Source organism: Pseudopipra pipra, chromosome 15 (genome assembly GCF_036250125.1).
Source record: "Pseudopipra pipra isolate bDixPip1 chromosome 15, bDixPip1.hap1, whole genome shotgun sequence".
Taxonomy (NCBI): Eukaryota; Metazoa; Chordata; class Aves; order Passeriformes; family Pipridae; genus Pseudopipra; species Pseudopipra pipra.
The window spans coordinates 8,296,398-8,317,610 of record NC_087563.1 but is presented as its reverse complement, the minus strand read 5'-3'; the positions used below and the strand labels follow the sequence as shown (position 1 = coordinate 8,317,610).

General features: G+C 43.7%; 1 protein-coding gene and 1 long non-coding RNA gene across 6 annotated transcripts in view; one reads left to right on the top strand and one right to left on the bottom strand.

The window, feature by feature from the left end:
- Positions 1-15,706, bottom strand: part of PWWP2A (PWWP domain containing 2A) — a 32,075-nt gene extending 16,369 nt beyond the window's left edge. For 2 of the 5 annotated variants that reach the window (XM_064671693.1, XM_064671692.1), the window contains exons 1-2: positions 14,986-15,706; positions 1,343-3,037 (exon numbers count right to left, since the gene is read on the bottom strand). In XM_064671693.1, coding sequence (XP_064527763.1) covers positions 1,357-3,037; positions 14,986-15,641 — 2,337 coding nt within the window. In that variant the 5' untranslated portion in view covers positions 15,642-15,706 and the 3' untranslated portion in view covers positions 1,343-1,356. Of the gene's footprint in view, positions 1-194; positions 3,038-14,985 lie in introns of those variants that run through there. The other 3 variants (XM_064671694.1, XM_064671695.1, XM_064671691.1) reach the window with 3 other exon arrangements.
- A 352-nt stretch (positions 15,707-16,058) lies between these two features.
- LOC135422501 (uncharacterized) lies at positions 16,059-19,971 on the top strand. The gene is made up of 2 exons (XR_010434506.1): positions 16,059-16,249; positions 19,717-19,971. It is a non-coding gene; the product is annotated as an uncharacterized LOC135422501 (long non-coding RNA).
- The last annotated feature ends 1,242 nt before the right edge of the window (positions 19,972-21,213 follow it).

The following is a 21,213-nucleotide window of genomic DNA, read 5'->3' as shown; positions in this document are numbered from 1 at the left end:
GGACAGATAATTGCTCAATCTCCAAATTAAGACTGAAGTATACCAATAGTATTTACATCAAGCAGTTATCTTTAAGAATGCATGAAAAAGGACAATTTACTTTTTTAAGAGTGTCCTCTAAATCCGGCATACAGATAAAGTACTCTGACATCCTGGATTTGTTTCAAAGCTTTTTGAGAAACACACACAAATAATTGAGATTTAGTCAATTTTATTTACAGTTTGTTTTTTTACATTTCAGAGCATTACACAATTACATATTCTCATTTTCTGACCTGCAAACAGATACCTTAAACGGAAATATTAAAAAAAAAAAAAAAATGAAGTTAGATACATCCAAAATGCAACAATTACACATCTGACAATTCACAAAGTGTAATTTACTAGGACGTATCCTAAGAATTTAGGAACAACCAGTCAGGAGAAAATCTGACCAATTTCAGCAATTGATTATTTACACATTCAAAACAAAGCCTCTCTTAAGCTAAACCTCCAGGCAAATGGCCTGAAAGATTTCTTCAGGAAGAAAGACCAGTATGATTCACACCTATGCAGCATTAACAGCCCTTGATCCCAAACACTGAGCGACTCCTCAGCTTTGTCTTAGAGCTACAGGCATCCCTCGACTTCTCAGACCCTGAAGCGATATAGTTGTGCCCCCATGTGCATAGAAAGGTTGAGTGTTTAAGTGGTCACTACGATAAAACCCCATTTAATCTGGTCTTTAAGTCACATGAATTCTTCTTCCTTAAAAATTTCAGCACATCTCTAACGCCATTTAACCCGGCCTGTGCGGATCAGGACACGCCTCCGGATGTTTAAGCAGGCTTTGAACCCCTTTGGAGTGGCCAGACTAAATCCATTAGAGACTAGTTAAAATAATCTTTAAAGACCATTTAGACAAGGCTTACATTTCTACACTTCCCTGATGGGCCACCTAATAAAACAAAAAAGTCACAGCTACTACTTTCATCCCTTGTGTCAACCCTTTGCCACAAAGCAACTAGTTATATACTGGGTAGAAACTACTAAAAAATTCCCTGCAAATCAGCTGCCTTTCAGCTGAGGCTATGGCTCCTATGCATCGGGTGGTTGAGGAGGTGGGTTTGTTTTTTTTCATTCTTTAAAAAAAATTCTCACTTGAAAAATACTGAAGTCCTCACTTTAGGCTAATTTTGATTGCATGTTCAATTCGTTTAACTGTCAAGAAACCGCTACAAATGGAACGAGTTTAGTATAAAAAGAGCAGTCAACCGAGTGCAACTTCTGACTCGCCAAGTCCTTCATGGTAGTTCTCTAACTAGGCTATGGATTTTGTGGAGCCTCCAGGTTTCTTGCCTACCTTACTTTCCATGTTCACGTTTCAAACTGCGTCAGCAGGGCCCGAACCTCGGGGGTGAGCTGCTTAGCAGCCTTGGCTGCCTCTGTGACGGCCTTGCGGTACAGACCCTTTCTCTTCTTATTAAAGCGCAACTGGAAGCTTTCTAAAAAGGGGGAGAGCTGTGCAAGAGCAAGGAAAGATGTTGTAGTGGAGCCGAACCACGAGATACGAGCCTCCTGCCGAACTAAAAGGCCGTTATCTTTCCGGCTCACAGTTATGGTAAGGATACGGGCTGGCCACCAAGGGAAGCCATAAATCTTGGCCCAAACAATGTCCCCTACACATACGGTCCTGCCATCTGGTGTGACACATTTAGAGACGTTTTTGGAAAAGACTTCCGTTTTCAAGGAATTACTGAGCTTTTTCTCTTCCTTCGAAGAGGAGGAGGAGGAGGAAGGTGCATGCATGCTGCCTGGAGGAAAATCAAAGCTTTCAGTAGAGCTACACTCAGAGTTGGTGGATTTCAAATCATCTGTGCTATCACTACTACAAACTGATGCACTGGAAGAGTCAGATTTCTTTTGATTAAGGGTCATGTAAACCGTTATATTGCTTTTGCTGCCTCTCTTGCCCAGTGTCTGGTGTTCATCCTGATCAACAGTTACATGCACTTCACTCGTGTCCTGAACCTCACTGCTGGCCTCTTCGGGGCCTTCTGAGGGGCTCTGATTTTCTGAAGGGGCCTCACCTGCTGAGCGGGTGGAGGAGCAGCGAGACTGGGGCTTAGTTGCCATCTTGCCACTCCGTATTTTCTCAAGTCCTGTCTTGAGAGAAGAGTCATTTTCTTCATTCCGATACCTTTGTGGCTTTAAACGCAATCGGGGCGGGAGGGAACCTGAGCTGGTGTTCTGGAGACGCCGTGTGAAGTGGACCTTAGAATGTGCATTTTTGGAAGAGGAGGTTGCACTCTGCTTCTTTTGTGCCTTTTCTTTGGCCATTTTCAAGACTTCCCGAGCTTTTGCATGATCCATGTTTTTGCTCTGGAGAACTTTTTTTGTATTTAACTGCGCTTTTGAAGTATTTGCTTGTGCGGAAACTTTAACTACTCTGCTTCTGCCGTGGGCAATATTTGAAACCTTGACCACAGCGTTCCTTTTCTGGCTTTCATTTTGGCTTTTTCCATCCACCTTATGGTCAGTCTTAAGTTTTTTATTCACAGTAGTCACGCTCTCATTTCTTCGCTTTTTACTATCCTCGTATTTTGAAGAGTCACTTGCATTGCCACCTTTTTTGATTTCCTTTTTTTCTGCAACAACACTGTTTTTGCACTTGTCACACAAGACCTGCCGGGGCCGTAGTTTGATCGCGTTCATGATCGAAGTGGGTTCCTCCCTGTACATTTTACGCTTGGGCCGCTTGATTTTCCGGGGTGGAGGTTGAGGTATTGACTGGTTATACGTGTCCCTGATAAACAAAGGAGGAGGGTACGGTGCTCCCTCGTGAAAGAGAGGAGGTGGTTTAGAAGTCCATAGGCTTTTAGCTATGCTGGGCTCTGATGGCTGTGTGAGGGGAGAGTCATCAGGGACTGCAGCGTCAGACTCACACTTCACCTGTGCCTCGTCTTGGAATGGTTTACTTTGGAGCTGCATGGCTTCAGGTTTATCCTTGTATTCCCTTTTAGGAAATATGGTCACAGGGATTCCGTGGGGTCCGAACCTTAAAGAGAGGGAAAAAAATAAAATTGAATGTTTTGAGGGAACTTTGGCTGCATTTGTTACAAAGTATTTGAAAACCTGCCTGCATTAGGTAAGCCAGCATTTGAAAGACATGAATCCCAGGAAAATTAAAAGCTTCATATCCAGCCTTATGGGAAGCTTTGAAAAAACAGGACACCGAAGCAAAGTCAGTAGAGAACTAGAAATACACAACTTCACTTATTATCAGTTCCTCTTGCATCAATGAGATGCCCTGAAAATGTAACAAAAATATCCCCTTGACAGTAGTAAAAGAATTAACTTTATACCTTTGGAAAACACTTACAAACATACAAACTCATCCCATCAACTCCAAATCTACCCAAGATTATTTTCCATACAAAGTCAATTTTATGTGAAGGCATCTTCAGTGACTTTTACAAAATCCTTCCATTTTCAGCATATCAGAAAAGGATGAATGTTTCAGATTTAACTGAGACAAATCTGCACTGCATAAATCCTTGCACTGAACAGAGTGCCATCACTCTTCATCCACAAAAGCTCAGCACTTGATCATCTGATGCATAACAGCTCAAAACTCGCCAGCCTACCAGTTTTGAGTTTTTCCCAGCAAAAGCATCCTTATTGCAACTCAGTACAAACCATTACTCTCTGTTCTGTGAGCAAACAAGATTTTAAACCTTTCCCTGTTTTTCTCCAGACTAGAATCACTCCTGATCCAGATCTGTCCTGCCCCATTTGACTAACACAGAACTTGTCTCCACCCTGATCTGAGGAGAATAAAAAATCCCAGCAGGAATTAGGCATTGGCTTAACTTTCCTCTAGTGACAAAGGCAGCACATGGCTCAACAGGTACCAACCCTTCTGCAAAGGGCTGTGCCAGGGGAGAAATTCCAGGGGAAGCCAATGCATTTCATCCATTTGCATGGCATCATGCTGGTCTTCTCCTGAGAGGAAACCAAAAATACATTCCTTTTGCAGCATTGTAACTTTCAATCCACAGAACCGGGCAGGGGGAATTATAAAAGGTTATTTCACCTCCCTTGTGTTCCACTCCACATCCTCCAGTGAGGTCCCAGTCTCACACAGAGCTGTCTCTGAGCTGCTCCGAGCACTGCCCGACTCTTCCTCCCACTCACACACTGGTGTGTGGCTCCTATTAGTTGGTATTTTAATACTTTGAGCTTAGTGCAGTAACATGGGGGACAAGGAATTGCAATTCAAATGCCAAATCTTCCATTTTAAAAATCACTAAAACACCCCACGTGACAGGAGAATGAAGTTATTCCCCAAGATCTGTCCTCAGGTTCACACTACTTCGTGTTGCACTGTGGCTGCTCAACTGCAACTGATTGAGTTGAAGTTTATTTAAAATCTTTTCTGTCCAAGTTGCCTCCCTCAAAACTGGTTTTGAAAAAAGTCATCATATGTGTTAGAAGGTTATTTACACTGTTCCTAACCAAAGTCATCACTTGTTTGTCCTTCTGCTTAACTGTTAAGCCTCTTTTTACATCTAAAAGTTGTAACTGAAACGAACAACTCACCCAAGGTTGAATTATCCACCCAGTTTGCACTTCATTACAGAAGGAGAACAGAAATAGCAGAGTCCTAAGCAAAGGACACCCAAACAAAGTTGTCATCAAGAGAAAGAAGGTTCAACACGTGACAATTTACATGCCCATGCTTTTCCATGTTACATTCCCACCTTTGAACCCTGGAGACAGAAGCAGGAGCCCAGGGGGTAGATAGAGCAGCTCTGTCCTGGCCCGTGGGCTGAGTAGTGCTCTTTACCTCAACACCTCATTTCTGAGGTTGGGACCCACTCCAGTTGAATTCCACACGTCTCCCAGAAAAGAACAGCAGAACTAAACACAGTCCACTGCAGTAGTGAGGGCTACAGTGACTTATAAACATTCAGCAGCTTTTCCACAAACACTTTTCCTTCCACTAAGGATTGTGAGCAAGTTATTAAATTCCAAGTAGGGATTTAAAAGAAACTATCAGCTGACAATAATTAGATTAGCGATATTTTCAGTCTTCCTTGCATCAAGACCTTCAGCTTCCAAGAGGAAATAAGATCAGATCCAGATCCTATCTTTCATCACCTGATAAAGATTACAGGATTTGGGAAAAAGTTAATCTATGATAAGAGTTGAAAACAAGGTAGGGAAAGACCTCTGCTGTGCCCAGACAAACACCTCAAGAGTAGAACTAGACAGGAGTGGGACATCAAATGTGCAAACCCCACGCAGAGAAACATCCTTTACAACTCTTCTCACTGCCTCAGGAACTGCATTTCCAAGCCCTCACAAGACATTTCCAGAGTCCAGTGCACAAGCCTTTCTCCCAGAGGACATTTATGCTGACTCTGACTTAGGAAATTAAGCATTATTAGCAGTGACTAGGAAGAAGTGGATGACGAGGGCTGCAAGTTCTCCAGAAGGATCCCATTTAAGTACTTCGTCTCTCTTTTCCCAAGTTTTTGTTCTACTGCCTCACAAGTCAGCATGATTACCACTCCAGAGGCATAAAAAAGCCTGATGGAAAGCTCAGCATATGACTGATACTATGAAGTCAAAGATTAATACTGCACTGTAGACTCTCCTTTCCTTCAAGCACCTGCACAATACACAGGCCAAAGCTGAAGAACAGGACAGCCAAAGTGGAATTTCTACCTAAGATGCAAAGCTGCTTTAGTCAGACACCAAACCAATCCAGACTGAATCTCTAAAGGCAGAGTCTGCCTCACAAAAGGTACTGTTTTAACAGATGAACTCTAATCTCCCACCTTTGTCTACCTAAAAATGAATGAATTGGGGAATTCGAGACCATTAATGGATATTGTTTAGTGCCAGTTATGCACAGCCCTATTCCTGTAAAGGGTGTGTCAATACATACAGACATGACTAGTCAAGACAGTCCACCTGCAGTACAAGACAAATGTGGCAAAAGCCAAGAGACTGAGTATTATTTCCAACAGCTCAGTGTGTGGTGCCCTCTCTTTGCCTCATCCAACAGCATGCAGTTTCTAGATTATCTCTGTTTCCTTCTTGGAGAATCAAGTTCTCCAGTTATGCAACTTGGAAGAATGACATGAAAATTAAGAAGAGAAAACAATGGCAGAAAAACTTACAAATGAAACAGTAAATGATACAGGGGAGAATGAAGACAAAAAACAAGGCAAGAAAAGAAGAATTTGTTTTCCTTAAGAGGAACAGTAGAATGAAGACATGATCTTAAACCTACTCAAGACAAAGCATGACACAGCATCCAACTACTCCAACAGCAAACAAAAGTATTTATTGCATGTACTAGGATTTCCAGTCCTATTTTCACATGTCTAGTACGTGGACCTTGAAGACAAATGCTTCTCATACAACCACAATAATAAATTTTGCTACACCAGCTACAAGGTTGAAATAGTCAGTAGTGACACGTGTAGGCAGGTTAGACACAAAACTGCAAAAGTATTTGGCTCATCTGCTACAGAGATGAAAAATGACTAAAAAGCTACTGTATAAAAAAAAATGTTAAAAAAAAATCCAAGCAACACAACTCAGTTGTGCCATAACTTCACATCAGTCAATGACTGGGCTGTAGATCACCTCTGAAGAGAAACCATTTCAGTTATTACATCACTGAGATGACCCACATATTTTGTTTGTCACCTGTTGCACATTTAAGTACTGTAAAGAATTGCCTTGTCTTTACTCTAAAACAAACTAATTTTTCTTAATATATTGATCCCAAGCCTCATCTGTTCCCATAATATTATTTTCATGCAGAAAAGCTACTCTTGGAAATATATACTTAATTACTGTTTGCTTAAAAAAAAAAAAAATCCCTCAGTACCCAGGTTCCAGCCACCCCCTGAACAGCCCCACTCCTGACTAACTCACTTCTACCTCAGAGGGAAAGATTCATTGACAGGGGATTTAAAACTGAAGTGTTAAAAGAAAAAACAAACTAAGAAATAGGCATTTCAACCTAATTCAAGGCAGTTGTGGAAAGCAGTGCACTGCTGCCTTGTACCTGTGCAAAATCAGAACCAGTTTTCTCTGTTGCCAGTTCCTCTCCTGTATAAGGGTCCTGGCTCTTTTTTGCTTTGAAAATGCACCTCTTAAGAGAGGATGGTGTAAAAGAAACTTATCTCTAAGAGTTTTTTCAGGTAACCAGGGCAATTAGTAGGATCTAATCATATTTCTGCTATAGATATCCCTTTAATATACATATTCATTAAAGACATAAATAGCAACAGGAATACCAGGACCAATATTTAAGTAAGAGACTAATGGGGTAGACGAGATCCATTCTGGCAGTTCAATGATATTTACAATGAAAAGAGCTTTCAGCTGATCGGGATGTGCAGAGACAGAAATACAATAAAATGAGGCTTTATTTCCACAGCTTACCAAGTGCAAGTTAATTAACAGGTAGCCATGGCATCTAAAAGCCAGTTTGGGTACCCAAACTAGAAATCATACAGTTTTGTGTTACAGGCATTAAAACTTAAGTACTTCAAGGAAAGTAAAACTACTTTTTTCAAATCTAAATCCTACAAAATTACTACAATGAATACACATTATTACTCAATTTGTATGCAAAACAGCACAGTTAAACAGTATTTTTTGAGAAATAAACATGACATAAGGAACAAATTCCATCTAAATCTGTATGTACATAAACATCCAAACAGTATACCCTGGGGCAAAGTGTTTTTACATTACTACATGTAAGTCTTAAGTTCTCATCTTTAGCCTCCAATGTCTTTTACTTCTCTATTAAAAGAAACAGAAATGAAAAAGCACCTTGTTCTGCCAAGAAGAGCCAAAGGAGAGAACCCACTGAACCAGTTCAGAACTATTTCCCATTTGTCTGTGGACACACTGAATTAAGGCCAACAAAGCACAGTAACTTCCAGTGTTCAAGTGCTAAATGAAGTCTGTTGTAAATGACTATGATCAAAACTCATCTTCACCACTAAGTCAGAACTGCAGCAATCTCCTATTGCCTATTTCTGCTTTGCTCTTGTACTCAGTATCATCCTTAGTGTTCTGCAAAAGCCAAGACAAGCAACAACCGAGGCCATTTTTACTGCATGGATCAAAGTTCTAAGACCCTGAATGCTGGGAGTATAATAATATGCTGAAATAAAGTAGAGCTAAGGATATATATTTCAGGTATCTAAACTGAGGGTTTAAATTGTAATATTCAATGTAATATACAGTTAGATCATAGCTCTTTGAACACCAAGTATTGCAGAACTCCTCAAAGTAATCTGTATCCAAACCACAGATTATCCAACAATTTATAATGAAGGATCTACTTGGTGTGATGAAGCACAACAATGGAACACATTGCTTTAAGTGGCAGTTTCCTGAAAAAACCACTCCCACAAGCCAAACAATCGACCCCACATTTTACTCACCTCCTGAGCACTGTAACACCGGATTAAATAGATTAGAAAATGTATATTTCACTTAGAGCTCTAAAAACATGGCAAAGGGATGAGGGACTCTCAGAAACAGCAAAACATTAAGATGCTGCTTCAGCACCAAGGAAAATTTGGTCAAAGATATGACAGTTCAAATCACGTGATGTGTGACAATCCACATCTAAACACACCAGTGGGAAGCTCATCTATGGAAAAACAGGTGTTTTTCAAGCAGGTGCTCTGGTCTGAAATCCAAGCTCTTGTTTCTGGCACTTTTCAGGACAAAGGAAAGACAAGAGCAGGGCATGCACAGAACTTGAGTTTGAGAAGTATCCCAAGAAAGCTGGTGAGAAGTATCTAAGGCAGCAGGTGACTTGAATTACTCCTGATTGCTGTAACCTGGGTCTCTGCTGCAACCCCTGCCCAAGCAGAAACCTAATAATGGCCACCAATGTGCAAACAGCCTCAGAGCTGCATTAGCTCACAGTGCACCTCTCCATGGAGTTAGAAGCCCTTTGAAAGACTTCAGCTTCCAAGGAAGTGACTCCCAGAAGCCCCTGGAGTCAGGATGCTGATGCAGGCTCTGAAGAATTATCCAGTGTGGAGACAGAAGCTCTGAGTTGATAAGGCTGAAGATAACAGAGGTGGTCCTCACAGAGTGGGGAGGCAACACAAACCTTTCCATCAGAAAGGATTTACAAGTGCACTCACAGAATTTCCTTCAGTTTTTTGTAACCCGGAGTTCTATCAAGGATGTAAAAGTAAACTTCAGAAGATAAAATGCTTTGAGTTTAGGCTTTCCACTAACTACTACAGTTTTACTGGCATTTCTATAAAGCTGAAGGTCTGTTTAAACTGAGAGTATCTTTTAACATCCACTGCACTTTAGAGTAGACACTTTGTTGAGAAATTTGCTGATACATTTTAAAGTGTTACACAATTGCAAAACATTATTAGTGAGAGAAAATACCTAGAATATACACTTCAATATACACCTTGAATACACACCTCATCCACATACCAGTCACATCCAAGACACACGGAAGAGAATGACACCAGTGACTAATGGATGAACTTCAAGCCAATTCAGTGCCAAAATTCATCAGTCCCACAAAAGAAAATAAAAATGAAAGCAGATTGAAAATTTCATCTCTGACCTGTCTCTCAACACTTTGAGCCAAGTCAATCAAGGAACCCTTAGAAAGCCAGGATAAGCCATGCTGCTGAAATACAGAGAGGAACACTGTATTACATCCCAGTCCAACAAAGAACAGCTGTAGACTACAGATGATACTTCAGGAAAGAAGTCTGAGACACAATCCAGACACCCAATTTACCAGTAAGAGCTTCCTGGTTTGAGAAAGGGAAAAGTCACACTCCTTGTACTGGCTCAAAATCAGAATCAGATTGGCAAGTGTTTGCAGTATTAATGTGCTTTATAACTATATTAGCAAAATACTACAAGGTAGGCCAGTTTTGTCAGCTATTTCCACTTCCCAAGAGGAAACTTGAAAATGAGAAAGCCTTTCAAAAAGCACTTGATAAGACATCACAAATAACACTTAAAGTTTTGGATGTTGATAGAGACACTGTTTTCATAGAGAAGCTGAAAAGCTACAAAATCATAGAAAATGACAGGATGAAAGACATGTCACAAAGTCTTCTGATCCAACACTTCATGGAGCCATGAAGTTGCTGAGGGGCTGGATCTCCTCCCCTATGGAGACAGGCTGGGAAAGTTGGGGCTGTTCAGCTGGAGAGGAGAGGGTTGTGTAGAGACCTCAGAGCCCCTTCCAGTGTCTGAAGGGGCTACAAGGAAGCTGGAGAGGGACTGTTCATCAGGAACAGGAGTGACAGGACACGGGGAAATGGCTTCAAACTGACAGAGAGGTTTAGATGGGATATTGGGAAGAAATTCTTTACTGGGAGGGTGGTAGAGAACTGGCACAGATTGCCCAGGGAAGCTGTGGCTGCCCCATCCCTGAAAGTGTTCAAGGCCAGGCTGGACAGGGCTTGAAGCAACATGGTCCAGTGGAAGGTGTCCTTGCCCATGGCAGGGGGTTGGAACTGGATGAGCTTAAAGATCCCTTTAAGATCTCTTCCAACCCCAACCATTCTATGATTCACTCTAACACCATCCTCTAAGTGAGGCTACCTTTGTCATTCAATAAAACCTCTGTCAGTCACAAGCAAAATACATGTAAATCACTCTGTTAACCCCCACACACACACACACTCACATCACACCTATGCTTCTGGTGCCCTGGGGATAATGAAAACAAATGTCAAAGAAGTGCTATGGATGTTCCTTAAATGCCAGAATTTCACCCAGCTCCTTTAGGCTTCTGAGAAGCTACAAAAGAGAGCAGGTGGTGAGTTGTAGGAACACTTTGCAAACAGGATTCAAGAGTCATCAAGAAAGAATGCTGTAACTGAAAACTGCTTCTAGGACTTTAAGAATTGGAAGCTGCCTATAAAAGTTTATTTTCATCATACAGTTTGTGCACACCTTGCTGCAGGAAATCTTTCCTTATCTTCCACAACCAAACCCCAATAAACATAATTTCAAACACCTGCCTACTAGGAATACACTGGACATCTTTTAGATATCTAAGACTTTTAGGTCACAAAACAACTTTTTGCTCTTTCTTTCTCCCTCAAGAGCTATTATGAGCACACAAAAGTCAGATGGGAACTTGCTTAAAGAAAAAGGCAAGAAACCTGTCCATCACCTCTTTAGAATTAGAAGGAATATTTTAGTCAAATGATAAAGCAATAAAAAGTCCAAATCCTGACTGTTGCCAAAGCAACAGAATATAAATTTAATCCCCCTCCTCCCCTAATCTTTAGGAAGGGAAAAAAAACATGCAGAAACAATTATCTTCTCTCCAGAAAAACAAACAAAACCAAAACTAAATCCTACATTTTAAGATTTACAAATGCTACGCTCATCAGGTATTTTCATACCACCTACTTCCTCCAGGTGCAGAGCAGGATTTGCACTAATTCCGAGCCAGCAGGTGGGATGAACATCTCCTGTCCCCTAAGCAAACAGTGTCAGGCAAATGCCAGATACAGGCAGGTTACAAGGACTTTTAAATCCTATAAAAACATGGAATGATTTGGGTTGGAAGGGACCTTAAAGATCATCTTGTTCCAACTTGAACACCTTCCAGCAGACCAGGTTGCTCCAAGCCCCATCCAACCTGGCCTTGGACACTTCCAGGGATGGGGCAGCCACAGCTTCTCTGGGCAACCTGTGCCAGGGCCTCCCCACCCTCACAGCCAAGAATTTCCTCCCAGTATCCCATCTTAACCCACTCTTTCAGTTTGAAGTCATTCCCCCTTCTCCTGTCACTCCAGTTCCTGATGAAGGATCCCTCTCCAGCTTCCTTGTAGCCCCTTCAGATACTGGAAGGGGCTGTGAGGTCTCCACTCAACCTTCTCTTCTCTTCCTTTCTGCTGATTTTCAAAACTTCCTGTGCACCAAGTTCACAAGACTGCCATTAGTACAGGCAGAGAAGATACCTCCTTAATTCAAATAAATGTAGGAATAAAGTCCACTGAACACCAAGGTGCTCGTGTTATAAACTCCTAAATGGACATCCTATTTATAGGGGGTAGGAGGAAAATCAGGCCTTTGATACAAATATCACTGACTTCATATCAAAGTCCACAAGAATGAAATGCAAAGTCAATGCACCATCTCAACAATGGAAAAGGAATTAAGGAGAAAAAAACCAACAAAACCCACAAACAGCCAAAAAACTTTAAAACCAGAAATATATGGGGATAATTTTGCTTTCCTTTCACTGTGAAGTTCAAGTAATTCAGAACATGACCAGAAAAGACTAAAAAGAGTCCAGTGAACAGGTTTATAAAACAGTCATTAAAACTTGCTCTTCTTAGTACTGTATGGAAGTAGCACCTTCACTGCTCTGGAGGGGAAGGAGAAAGTAAGATCCAAAAAGGAGTAGGAATTATTTTCTTCTGAGTATACAAACATTATTAGCATGTGCAGTGAACACATCAGCCACTTTTTCAAGCTACTGAATGAGTAAATTCTAATACAAATTTTCACTTTTACTTAATTAGAGCTGTCGATCTTAAAATATCAATCTCTTTGATATTAGGAAAGTTTGTAAGATTATTCCCAAGCATTTGAATGAGATGGATTTCAGGAACCACCCATCTTCCCTGCTAGAACTCCCAGTGCTGTCAGGTAAATGCATGCTGGAATTTAGGTGGTTTTCATTTAACTCTGGCCTTCTTTTTAGTTTTTGGTCCAGGGGAAAAACTTGTTACAAGACTTCCAGGACCTGCCACAGATACAGAAGGACGTTCCTGGAATATGTTCATGTTCTACAAGTCCAGGTGCTGAATCACAAAACAAAACTAAAGAGATATAATAAAAAGCTGACCTAAACAGTAATACCCTTTAGTCACCACTGATGTGGTAAGACTGAAATTTGGCCATTCATGTAACACCTTCGTTTTTCATAATGTTTCAACTTATTACAGGCAGCAAGTTCTTGGACCATAGAAACAGTCCAGTAGAAACAGAGCTCGTTTTCCACTGCATTTCCTGCTCTGAGGCATCTGAACAGAGACTCCTGTTATCTATCAATATTTACTTGTCACCAGCCAAACACTACAGACCTTACATCTCAAAACTCAGTTCTTCTCGTCCAGTCCCTCTGCAGAGCTTGGCCTTTAGAGTTTATGTTTCACCTCCTGAATTCCCATGTAACAAGCACCTCTATTACATGGGAAGAGCATATGAATGGAGAGGAAGGAATAAGTGGTTCCACTGCAAAGAGAATCTGGGAGGAATAGCCCAAGCCTTTCCTCATGGCTTTTGCACAGTTCCCACTGCAAAGGTTTGTCCCGGGGCTGTGTTTGGCACCAGGGAGAATGGAGATGCTTTCACCGAGGCACAAGAGCAGCAGCCACCCTGCAAACTGACTTTTGCTGCAAAGAGTTGCAGATCTACTGCATGACAGAAGGACCCTCAGTGCACAAGAACCTCAGAAAAAGAGGATGTTTGTGGTCAACGTGTGTTTAGGAAGGTCCAATCCCTCTCAGGAGTAAGGGAGAAGCCAGTATTTCCCTTCACCCCTGGAAGCACAGAACCAAGTGCCTCACCCTCCTGACCAAGGCAACAATGTCATTTTGCTGCTACAACTTCAAACCTACAAAAGAATCAATGTTACCCAGGATTACGACTTAATTTTCATCACCTTCTGCCCCGCCTTGACACGCTATTTCACGCTCCAAGTGAGTGCAGTTAGCAGACCAGATTTTAGTACTTGGCTTCAAAAGACAAATTGGTAGCTTAGCATTTTATACCTCAACAACTGACAAATTTAAAACTTAATTCCATGGTATTATCCAAAACCCGGGTTTCAGAAAAGGCCTTGTGTGACAAGACCCAACCATATAGCGAGGCCCAGGCCAAAACTGCTGGTCTCAAACACTTTCCTTCTAGGAAGTAATGACAATTTTGATATTATAGGAAGTTATTAAACATGTAAAAGGAGTGTAAAAATACATATGCCCACACATGCAGCTTAAATTTGGGGGAGAAAAGCACTGTATGTTTTGCACACCGATTATTTTAAATAATAACCTTGGTCAAATTTCACTCTTCTGTCATGTATCTGCATAGTCCTTATAAGTCTACAAAACAAACACTAAGATGAAGAGGTATTTTCACCTGTAAACAGTAGTCAAATTGTTTATAAGATACAACGATTTCTATTCTCCCAAGAATCCCTTGCTATAGGAAGGCAATGAAAAGAAGCAAACCCTAAAGCTCACAGTCTGATAAGGCTGTCTGATAAGTTATTTGGTGATACATAACAATCCCCCCCCATCCAAAAGGATATTTAAGAACCAATAAACGTCAACTCATTCCTTGCATACAAGGAGCAATTAGTACTAATTAATAACTGCACTGATAACTGCAACAGCCTGCCTTGAAAACCATTATTCTGAAAAAAGTAAGTACTGAAAAATAAGGTTACCTAGCAATGTAAGCCAGAACGAACAGGGAAAAGAGATCTCTGGGTCTGTTTCGTACATCTGTAGCTCGGGTCCTTTTCCCAGGCACACAGGGATGATGCTGCAGGCGCCGTGGAAACCCAGCCAAGCCCAAAGGCTGTGCCCATGTGCTCGCGCCTCTCCCATCTTCCCATTCCCATTCCCCGGGCCCTTCCCACCCTCGGCTGGAAGGGTCGAGGAGGAGGAGGATGCGCGGGAGCTGATGCTCCGCTCCCCGGGGAATAGCAGCCCCTCGGTCCCAGGCGGACCGGGGCCAAGGAGGGAATGGGAGGGGAGGGGAAGGGAGTGCAGTGCAGGGGGGGCTGCAGCCGCCGTGCCCCTCCGCCCCTGCCCGGGCAGCGCCCCCGAGGGTCCCGGGGGCCGCCCCCCATCCCGCCCCGGGGGGCTCCGGGCGGGCTCCCGGCCCCGGCGCTGGGTGGGGGGCTCAGCCGGCTCCCCCCCGAGCTCTCACCTTTTCGAGAGGTCCATGAGGACCCCGGAAAAAAGCTTCTCTCCCAGCCGGAACGAGACCACCAGGGCGTCCTCGATGATGTGGTCCAGGGTGACCCGCACCTCGGAGCCGGGCAGCAGCGCCGGCGCCTCCGCCTCCCCCGCGCCCGGGGTCGCGGGCACCGGCGGATCGGGCTCCACGGCGGCGGCAGCATCCGGCTCCTCCTCCTCCGGCCGGGACGGCTCCTCCCCGGGCCCCGCGGAGCCCCCGGCAGCCGGCGGGCAGGGCTGCGGCGGCTCCCGGGCGGGCTCGGGCGGCGGGCAGGGCTGCGGCGGCTCCGAGCACCCCGGGCTGGGCGCCGCGCGGGGCTCGGACCGCGGCGATTCCACTGCGGGGCTGCGGGGCGACGGCGGCGGCTCCTCCGTCCTCCCCGCGTCCGGCTCCCGCGTCCCGCCGGGGCTCCGGGCGCGCTGCACCGGCGGCGGCTCCTCGGCCTTGCCGCCGTCGGCCTCCTCGCCATCCGGCACCGCCGACTCCACGGCCTCGCTGACGGCAGGCGGAGGGTCCGCGCCGGCCTCGCTGCCCGGGATCGGCTCCATCTCGGGCTCAGCCTCGCCGGCACCGCCGTCCCCCGGCACCGCCGCAGTCGCCGCCGCCTCCGCAGCCATGGCCGCCATTTTCTCCGCCGCCTCCCTCCAGCCGCGGGAGCGACGGCCACGGCCCGCGGGGAGGGAGGGCCCGCCCCCCGCGCCCGCAAGCGGCGTCCGATTGGCGGGCGCGCCGCAACGCTGCTCTTCTACTGGACGGCGCAGCGGTCCGTCAAACCCCGCGGGAACTTCCCGTTGGCCAGCGGGGGCTTCATTCAGCGCCGAGTCGGGAAGGGGAAGAGGGGGCGCGGCTTAGCCCTTTATAGGCCGCCGTGTAGTGAGGGGGCGAGGCTTGCGGGGCTGCTGCGACATCTCATTGGCGGAGGGAGGCGCCGCTCCCGAGGGAGGGCGGTGATTGGCGGCGCCAGGTGTCTGTCGCGGGGCGGGAACTGGGGAGCGCGCGGGGGAAAATGGCGAGGGCGGGAGGGCGGGCGGCCATGAGGGTGGAGCGCGCCCCTCAGGGGGCATCGGAGCGCCCTTTACGGGCGTCACTTCGCTCCTCAGGGGGGTGAACTCGCCCCTCGGGGTGTCCAGTTCGCCGCTTAAAGCGGTTAGCTCGCCCCTCAGGGGGATCCAGTCTGGTGCCTTTCGAGGGATAAATCAGCACTTTAAGGTGCTGCATGACTTAGGAACATCGGGTAAAGTGGAAAACGCAGTCTTGAAAAGGGGAGGTGTTAGTGTTTTCCCTTAAGGTTTTGGAATGGTTGGATGGGAAAGGACCTTAAAGCCCACTTCGTTCCAACCCCCTGCCATGGGCAGAGACACCTTCCACTATCCCAGGTTGCTCCAAGCCCCGTCCAACCTGGCCTTGGACACTTCCAGCGGTGGAGCAGCCACAGCTGCTCCCTGATTCTGTTTCAAAAGATTGCAAACAGTCGCACTCAGAAGTTCGCAGAAACAAAGTTGCCAGACACCTTTGAGGCAGGGGAGGCCGGAAGGGTCACGGTCCTCGCTACAAACCACAAGGGTTTTATCTCTTGTGGATATTCTGTACCTTTGGCGTTTAACTGCAGACAGCTGGGGCTGCTGAGCCCGCCAGGGAACAGGGGCAATAAATCCTGAGCCTACAAGAAATTACCAACTAACACAAAGAAACTACTCAGCCCTTGAGCTGATTGGACTTTCAGATCCAACAGCTCAGCCCAGCAGGCTCTTTGTTATGTTAAGCTCAGATTTATGTAAAGGATGGGCATAAAATGGAAGATTTGCTCTTGCAAGTCCTACTGAATTCCACCTTTTCACCAGGTGTTGCTTGCGGCAGACACGGGCCATTAAAATGCAAACTGATGTCTTTTTACACCTACTGGAGTCCCCAGCAACCCCCATGCTCCACATAGGAAACAAATGTGGGTGTATGGCTTGTTCACGCTGCTCCACTGCAGTAACAGAGGAGATTATGTGCTCGACCCTACTGTGGGGTCTTAAAATACAACACGAACAGCTCATTTGAATGCTGGAAGGTACTATATGTGCTTTTCAAAAGAGGTGAATAAGGACATTTATGTACCAGTCTAATGGCCCACAGAAATATGATACCATAGGCAACCCTTAAATCCAAGCATGCTAACAGTAGTCATGTGGATGCAGGATGAAACTTGTAAATTTAACAAAAAAGCCCTCACTATATAATTTTTTTTCCCATCCCAAGTTCCTTTGACCACCATTTGATTTCTATTTATTTTAAATCTAACCTGTAATCTCCTTAGGATGGGATTTGTCTTACAGTGGCTGGTCTGCATAGTGATTGGCATAGCTGGAGTCTTGTTTCTATCCTGGAACCTTTAGAAACTGCCAAAATACAACGAATTAAATTAATGAAACAGATTGCACTAACACACTCCCTGTAAATTAAAACAAATCTGTGTTCAGCAAGTGGCAGGAAGGACATTAGTGGAAAGAAGAAACTATAAATTAGAGAGAGGAACTGAGACAATTGGAGGGAATAAAACAAAATGAATGCAAGAAAAATGTAAAGCTCTACAAAGATGTGTTACAGCAAATTGGCAGGATGGGAAGCTGAGGAAGGTGTAATTTTGGGTGGAGAGAGTGAAGGGATGTGATGTGGTTACAGGCATGAGGCCTGTAAGCAGCAGTTCTGAGTGGATCTCTCTGCATGGGGAAAGAATGGTTTGTGTGGGCAAGATGGGATGTGATGAGGACCTGGGACATAGAAATCTTTAAACTTGACAGTTTAAAGACCTGTGTGCTCAGTATTAGTGATATTGATTTGTTCTGTCTTGAAACTCAGATCTGGAGGTCTGTGAACAGTCACACCATGTCTGTTAATTAAGTGCAATGGGTGGGGTGGGTGTAGTTTTAAGATGCTGCATAGATTCAGATGCCCATCATTCTCTGAGCATCACATTCCCTGGATGTGCACTACCAGGAAAGAGCCAACACAAAATGCAAGGTTTTAAGGAACAATATTCATAAATGAGGAATAATCAGGGTTACAGTGAAGCCAAAATGTGGCTTCCCTCAGCTTCCTTGGAGCTGATTTAGTTGCCGCAGCAGTAAAGCTGTGTTAGTCTCCAGAAGGAGCTGCACCCTGGAATTTGTGGTGTTACTGGTATCCAAGGTAGCTGGATATGTATAAATTCCTTATGCCTGCTCTTGCTGCAACTGATCTCAGTGTGAGCACACAACAGCTCTAAAGGTGTGTGTGGATGTATAGGGAGACTTTATAGCAGGTAGGACAGGAGATACCTCTCCTAATATCTAGGTTGGGGTGTAAGAATTTTAGAGAGGAGGTTTTCAAACAAGAGCCTTGCTGAGACTTTGGGACTGCACACATTCAAGAGGTTGTGGTTTATGTAAGTGCAGTAGCTGCAGCCTTTGCTGGCTCTTTGCAAACACAGAAACACTGTGCCACAGGAAGCATCGTGCTTTGCTCCCCTGCTCAGTCTGAATTACAGTGACAATGGCTTCCTGTGGCTGTGACAGTGACAGCAATTTCCTGTGACCCTGGGGAAGGCCTGAGGCTCTCACAAAAAGCTTCACCGAGTTTAGTGTTCACAGTTTTATGCAGTGTTAATAAATCCATTATTCAGCGTTTGCAAGGCACGATCTGCTGTTGTGAAATTTTCAAGGCTTTCCTACTTAAAAACAAGGAAAGCAATGTGTGTAAGCAATGCAGAGGGATACAGGCAAATAAATTGAAAGCAAAGACTGGGTCTTGATTGTATGCAGCAAACTTGCTGCTTCTATAGCATGCTCTTAAAAGAATTGTTAAGTATAATTAAGCAGGTTTGAAACTTTGTTAGTGACTTATTACAGAAAATTGATATGGAGTGAAAAAAAAATCAGTCATTCCTGTAATATTTGATAACTGATTTCTGTAGACATAAAGCTCACTCTGTTGGGCTTATGAATGACTGTTAAAGGATTTGTGAAATCTCACATGACCCAGAAGTCTACCCTGCAATTTGAAAAGTTAATTATGTGCTAAATTTCTTACCAACAAGAGATGAAGTCAAAGACTGGGGCTTTACCCGATGTCCATATGGAGAGTTGATTTAAATGCATTTCCATAGCCGGGGTGCTCTAAGTGAGCCTTTGGGGTGAAGTGCTGGCACTGGCTCATTGCTGACATGTTTCAGACTCTATAATTTTAAATGTGAATCTGAAGCTACTTCCTGTCTTACCTTATAGTCTGACTGGTTTCTGCTTTCTTCTGCAGTCTGAGCAGCCTCAGGTACTGGTGGTATCCAATTGTATCTCCACAGATTTTTCCATTAAATAAAACAACTTTGAGGATGCAAAATTCCTAATACAGCTACTGTTTCATATTTTGAAACAGTATCACCTTATATCTAGTTTTCCACACATACAATGTAACTGTCTTTTACTGAAATAATGAAATATCTTTCATTTAAAAACTTAATTTGGAAAGTTATTTCTTAATTGATTCAAGTCAAGAAATATCCTGGTTACTGCAGCATCTTTATAAGAAGTAACTTCTGTAGTGTTTCAAAAGTTGAAAGGATAAAAAATATGCCTAAGGCAGGACTGGAATTTGGAGTAAAAGAGCCTTTTGGGGTTTCTGAGCATTTCCCAACTTTGTTTGGTTTTTTCCTGACCCATTTCCTCCTCCCATTATTTCTAGGTGCGTGCTGGTTAATATCACCAATGACTGAAGGAGAAGAAACGTGTGCTCCAGCCTTTCTTTTATCTGTAAACTTGTTCCTAAGTGTTTTCTGCAGTATTTTCTATGTACTTGTGTAGGAATTACATGATGGAAATACTTTTTTTGGCAGTGCATTTTCCAAGTTGGAGTTTTTGTGGTTTGGGGTTTTTTGTTGTTGTCATCATTTATTTTATTTTTTTGTTTTTCTTCTGATTAAAGTTCTTTCAAAATGTAGATTTCAAGTTGCATGGAGATCTCTGTGTGTTTGTATAGACCACAAAACAATTGGGTAAAACACCCACCACCACCACCTCAAAACAATTGGGTCCAACCCTGGCTGTAACTTTTACCTGCCACCCCAATATAAATAACTCTGCAGCTTTTCCTGCAGTACCACGAGGACTATTTGTATCCCATTGAAGTGTGTTGCATTTATTCCCAGCCCATATTATAACTGCTATGTTGTTCCTGTCCTGATCCCTCCCTGCCTGCTGTGAAAGTACTCATCTCAAATTCCTGGCTATTTTATTCAAGAATTACTTGGTTTGGCATTATCACTGAAACTAGAATAAATTGGGGACCTAACTCAACTGTAGGTAAGGCAGCATGGTGATTAATTCACAATTTCTCACAGAACTCCTCTGAGCAAATTACAGAAGTCTCTCTAGCCATGAATAATATGTCAAAGGAACTTTTTTGTTCTTTGTAGTGTTTCTGGGGTTATTCTACATCTGCAGACAAGTTCTGTTCACATCAAGAGAACGTACAACTGTGGAGCTGTGGCTTTTCCTTACCTGTGGTCCCTGCAGATAAATCTTATGTCAAATAGGAGAAACAGGGACTGTAAAATACTGACCTTAGTTACTTACAGAAGTGGGAATCCTACATAGTCTGTTCTCATTTAGGTTTTGTGCTGACAGAGCCCAAGGAGATGGGACAATAGAGGAAACAGAATTGACTGGTAATCATTTGGATCCATTGTACTTCCCGAGCTGAAGCAGCTGCCAGCGTGTCTGTGACACTGTCCTTCTCTTTGTCACTTATTTGTAGCCTCAGCTTTGCTGGCTGTGAAAAATGAACAATAACTTTTCACTCACAGAAGTCTAATGTGGTTTAATTATAGTGAATGTTTAAAAACAACTTGAGGATGAAGTGTTGTGTGAGTGCTAAATGTCATCCTTGACAATGACACAGCAACCAGATCATTAGTATTTCAGATGCGTCTAGTTATTCCATAAATTACAAATTAATTTATCTCCTTCAATGAAGAGTTACTGATACATTCATCTTTCTTGCTAATTGTTTTACTTAACCAGTTGGATGTATTTCAGTAAAGTGTCTGGTGGAGACAAATGTGTTTCCCATCTAGACATTGTCTTACATGCAACAATTATATATGGATTGGCTGCAAATCAGAGCTAGGCACTGCAGTGTGGTCACCAAAATAGAACAAATATTGGGGTTTTCTGGGTAGAT